At 47.9% G+C, this 5417-nt stretch overlaps 1 protein-coding gene across 1 annotated transcript in view; it reads left to right on the plus strand.

Moving 5' to 3' along the window:
• The first annotated feature begins 1613 nt into the window (after positions 1-1613).
• The window catches only part of DNAJC18 (DnaJ heat shock protein family (Hsp40) member C18), a 43331-nt gene continuing 39527 nt past the window's right edge, over positions 1614-5417 (plus strand). Inside the window, exons 1-3 of the mRNA XM_023514636.1 lie at positions 1614-1730; positions 4705-4891; positions 5101-5104. Of these exons, the coding sequence (XP_023370404.1) occupies positions 1691-1730; positions 4705-4891; positions 5101-5104 (231 nt within the window). The 5' untranslated portion in view covers positions 1614-1690. The remainder of the gene's footprint in view (positions 1731-4704; positions 4892-5100; positions 5105-5417) is intronic.

Here is a 5417-nt window from a genome sequence, read left to right on the forward strand (position 1 = left end):
TGGCTGGCGCCTTAGCCGGTTGAGCTATAGGCGCCGAGCCGCCAGCTGAGGTTTTTAAAGCACATAGAGGAATTTCATCAGGTGTTATGTCAGGCCAGGCTGCTATTGGCTGAGCTATTTATGGTTAGGGACCCTCTAGGGGGGAAGGGCTACTTGTTTGTTCCAGACAGTTTGGCTCCTTCTAAGCTAATTGTCCTTGCCTAGAAGCAGGAAGGGAGCCAGTCTTCTTCTGATGCTGATTCCACCTGGGTGACCTTGCTCAGGAGGGGAGTAGGGAGTTTACACTAGCCTTTTCATTTCCAAATGAAGTTACATTAACCTCTTCATTCCCAAATAGAGTTACATTAACCCTTTCAGCAGCCGAAAACTGTATGTTCCCTTCCTGTTGTCCTGCCATTCCTTTCTTGTCCGGCCGTTCCCTAGCTTGTCCTGCATTCTTTCCAAAAATCAGGACTTTTTAAAAACGCCCCAGGACACAGGACAAATTGTTAAAAATTGGGACTGTCCCGCCAAAAATGGGACGTCTGGTCACCTTACCCATGAAGAAAGAGTTGCTTCATTCCTTCCTTCTTTCCTTTCTCTTCTTTTTTGAGACAGAGTCTCATTCTGTCAACCAGTATGCAGTGACATCATTGTAGCTCACTGCAACCTCAAACTTCTGGGGTCAAGCAATCTTCTTCTCTCAGCCTCCCAAGTAGCTGGGAACTACAGGTACACACTGCCATGAATAGCTGATTTTTCTATTTTTAGTAGAATTGGGATTTTTCTCTAGCTCAGTCTGGTCTTTAACTTCTGAACTCAAGTGATCCTCCCACCTTAGCCTCCAAGAGTGTTAGGATCAGTGGCCAAGAATTGCTTTTATTTTTTGGTAGACTTCATGCAAACTGTGGTAGGGGACAGCAAGAATATTTCCTCCTTTCCTTTCTACTGTTAGAGTCTGGTCCTTCAGAAAAGAACAGACTAAGGATACTAGGCTGTAAGAGTGTCAGGCGTGCAGGAGTAGAATGGATTGGAGAAAGGACAAAAGCAGCAAAAACAGGGGGGCTCTTATGCCGGCCCCAGTACCCGATCTTTTCTTTCTGTCTACTATATCTGACTCCTAGCAGCCCCTCTGATGACTCAGTGTGGAGGAGCTGGGGGAGGAGATACAAACCCAGACCACCCTCTAACCGAACACATCTTGGCATTTAAGCTTCCCAGGGCCTGGGCCGGCATCCCCCAAACCCATCTCTGAATCTCTAGGGCCTAACCTACACTTTGAACAGAATAGGCTGTAGAGTCTATTTAAAAAGGTCACTCTAAGGAGAAAAATGGTTACACTGTCACCCTCTAGCCTATACTTTGTGAAGTCCTTCCCAGACAGGACTTCAGTCGCTCCTTGGATGTCCGCAGGGTCATGCGGGGCCGAAGCCACTACTATTCCTATTTTACAGATGACGAAAAACCAGTAGCTACACATCGGGTAGCAGCAGTAAACCGCTACAGGTCTCCCTGCAAAAGGTGGAGCCCCTTGGCATCTCCACTTCTCCGAAGGCCTCTTGCGCAGAGCCTGCTGGGAGTTGTAGTCCAGTGCCCTGGCAGCATACACGGACTCGACTACAATGACCAGCGTGCCCCGCGGTCCGCGCCCCCTTCTCTTTCAGCCTCGGGCTCTGGGGAGGCTCTGTGGACCTGCTGACTGGGAAGCGGTATGGCAGCGACTCTGGGCAGCGGGGAGCGCTGGACCGAAGGTACGAGGACATGGCCGGAGGGTGGGACTGGGCGGCGTTCGGGAGAGCGTGGGGATGGGCCTCCTGTAGGAGCATGATCGCTGCGATCTTGGGCCTGAGATGAAGGATGGAGGCCTATGAGAGGATGCTAAGCCTGAGTAGGATTCCGGATGGGCTGGAGGACCGCCCAGGGCAGGGGCTGGAATCCGGAAACTGGGACTGAGGATCTGGCCAGGAGCCTAGAATTACAGGTGACGACTGTTGCCTCTGGCCTCCCGTCCCGCCCCGCATGTGTTCTGCCCAGGGCCCTCAGCGTTTGATCCTTTACTGTGCAGGGGTGGCTGGAGGGCCCACGAGCTGCTGCGGTCTCTCTCTGTCTCTCTTTGCTTCCTTACCTGGCCCTTGACCTCTGCCTTATCGGGTCATCTGACCTTCAGGCCTGACTTGATCTTACCCCTCCAGTCTGCATCAGGACCAATAGGCTCGGGCGGCGCCTGTGGCTCAGTGAGTAGGGCGCCGGCCCCCTATACCGAGAGCGGAGGGTTTGAACCCAGCCCCGGCCAAACTGCAACCAAGAAAAAAAATAGCCGGGCGTTGTGGTGGGTGCCGGTAGCACCAGCTACTCAGGAGGCTGAGGCAAGAGACTCGCCTAAGTCCAAGAGCTGGAGGTTGCTGTGAGCTGTGCCACGGCACTCTACCGAGGGGGACAAAATGAGACTCTGTCTCAAAAAAAAAAAAAAAAAAAAAGACCAATAGGCTGGCCTTTCCCATCCTGCAGTCAGGGAAAGAATATTGATCCAGTGCCTATTATGTAGCCTGCACTACGCTGATTCGGCAGTGGGGATTTGACTGAGACCGCTGGCCCCTGAGCTCACAGAACTCTAAGTCCACTGAGAAAGATTGATGGGTAGACAGCCAATTACAAAGCATTGGCTAATAAGTCCTGGACTACACAACAAAGTCGGAAATTTGGGGAGTACACAAACAAGACACCCAACACAGCCTGGATATCTATCAAGGGAGGTTTCTTGGAGAAAGTGTTACATATGGTGACATGAAGGATGCATTGGAGTTAGCCAGGCAGACTTAGAGGAATAGTATCAAGGAGCAGTAGGTAATCACTGAGTGATATTAAGCAGAACAAAGATATTGTTAAAGCCTTTGCCAGATCCACCAGACAAGACATGAATGGTCTACCCTTTTTAATTGGATTGCTTATGGTCTTTACATTCTGCAGGGGGTCAGGATTTACTGAATCCTCTCCATTAAACTTAGTAGTCAGGAGTAGGCCTTACCCATATATCTCCCTGATCTATCTAGCCAAGCATCTTGGTATGTATTAATTCTATAACTCTTAGTTTAAAAGCATTGAACTCCTCTTTACTTTAAATATTTGGGTGTCGGCTCAGTGCCTGTAGCTCAAGTGGCTAAGGCACCAGCCCCATACACCTGAGCTGGTGGGTTCCAATCCAGCCTAGGCCGCCGACAACAAAAACGGCTGTAACCAAAAAATAACCAGGCGTTGTGGTGGGTGCCTATAGTCCCAGCTACTTGGGAGGTGGAGACAGGAGAATCACTTGAGCCCAGGAGTTGGAGGTTGCTATGAGCTGTGATGCTATGGCACTCTACCCAGGGCGACAGCTTGGAGCTCTATCTCAACATAAATAAATAAATAAATAAAATAAAATAAATTGGGGGTGTGAAACATTGCAACAAAAAGTATTTTATGAGCAATATTACTTTTACTATCGATCACAGAGAAATAGACTTCTGTGTGTGTTTCACTAAAGGCAAGGTATTGGGCAGATGCTTCTTGAGCCCCTTTTCTGGCTTGGAGTCAAGATTTTTTGCTGACTGCTGTAGATATGGTAGACGTTATCATGTGTCAGGCTTCTGGTATCTGGCATTTTCTTTTTCTTTTCTTTTTTTTTTTTTGAGACAGTCTCACTATGTTGTCCTAGGTAGAGTGTCATGGCGTCACAGCTCACAGCAACCTCCAACTCCTGGGCTTAGGCGATTCTCTTTCCTCAGCCTCCCACGTAGCTGGGACTACAGGTGCCCGCCACAACACCTGGCTGTTTTTTGTTGGTGTTTGAACCCACCAACCCTTGTTATATTGGACCAGTGCCCTACCCACTGAGCCATAGGCACCGCCCGGCATCCGGCATTTTAAAGTTTTTCTTGGTTGTTTCTTTTTTTTTCTGTATTATTTTCTTAGGAAAGATGTTCGTTCAACTTTGTTTGGATGCCTTCTCTCTCTCTCTCTCTTTTTTTTTTTTAGGCTAGTCAAGTGAAGCAGTGGGAGTGGAGAAGGAATAAAGGAATCTGTAACTGGTTGTGATCAATTAGTTGTAAACACCACTGCACTCGGACCAGCCTTTTTTTTTTTTTTAAGATAGACTCTTGCTCTGTAGCCTGGTGTAGAGTGTAGTGGTGTGGTCACAGTTCACTGTAACTTCAGACGCCTGGGCTCAAGAGATCCTCCTGCCTCCTGCCTCTTGCCTTAACCTCCTAAGTACCTAGGACTACAAGCATTTGCCACCATGCTTGATTAATTTTTTATTTTTATTTTTTGAAACACTGTAGTCTGGGCTAGCATATAGTAGTATGATTATAGCATACTGCAACCTCAAGCTCCGGGGCTCAAGTGATCCTTCTGCCTTAGCTTCCTGAGTAGCTGGGACTGCAGGTGTGTGCCATCATGCCCAGCTAATTTTTCTACTTTTGGTAGAGATGGAGTCTTGCTGTGTTGCCTAGGCTGGTCTCAAAATCCTGACCTTAGGTGATCCTATTACCTCAGTCTCCCAAAGTGTTAGGATTATAGATGCAAGCCACTAGCCTGTGTAGATGCTTAAAAGTTAGTATGACATCCTTAGCCTAACCCTCCCGTGCACCTTCTCATGCTTACAAGTAGCCTTCCAGAAAGTTAAGACAGGTAACAAAGTTGATTTGTAGGATCAGATAGAGGCCTAATGGAGTGGCTATTGCTTTTCAGCTTATATTGATGCAATTAGAAGAAACAAATACCCGGAAGACAGACCTCATGAGAGTCCTGACCCCTGTGGTTGCTGTAACTGCATGAAGGCACAAAAGGAAAAGAAGTCTGAAAATGAGCGGACTCAGACGTGGCAGGGGGAGGGAAGCTCTACTTACAGTGAGGAACAGCTGCTTGGGGTACAAAGGTGAGCATGTGGTGGTATTAAATGAATGATTTTATGTAAAGTGTTTAGAACTAGAGTGTTTGGCACAGAGGATGTGCTATATAAGTATTGACCACTATTAATATTATTATTATTCTTGAAGCAGTAGCTTCTTGACCTCAGAGAGAAGACTAGGTAGAAGGGGAAAATTAGGGTATAATGTGAGCTGACTTCCTTGCTTCTGCTTTAAGAGCGGTAGTGAATCCAACTTGATATAACATATATCTAGAAAACATTCTATCAGGGCGGTGCCCCATAGCTCAGTGGGTAGGGTGCCAGCCACATTGACCGAGGCTGGCAGGTTTGAATCCGGCCCAGGCCAGCTAAAGCAACAATGACAACTGCAACAGAAAAATAGCCAGATGTTGTGGTGGGTGCCTGTAGTCTCAGCTACTGGGAGGCTGAGGCAGGAGAATTGCTTGAGCCCAAGAGTTGGAGGTTGCTGTGAGCTATGCCACCATGGCACTATACCCACAGCAACAGCTTGAGACTCTGTCTCAAAAAAAAA

Source organism: Otolemur garnettii, unplaced genomic scaffold (genome assembly GCF_000181295.1).
Source record: "Otolemur garnettii isolate 467f Iridium unplaced genomic scaffold, OtoGar3 scaffold00003, whole genome shotgun sequence".
Lineage (NCBI taxonomy): Eukaryota > Metazoa > Chordata > Mammalia > Primates > Galagidae > Otolemur > Otolemur garnettii.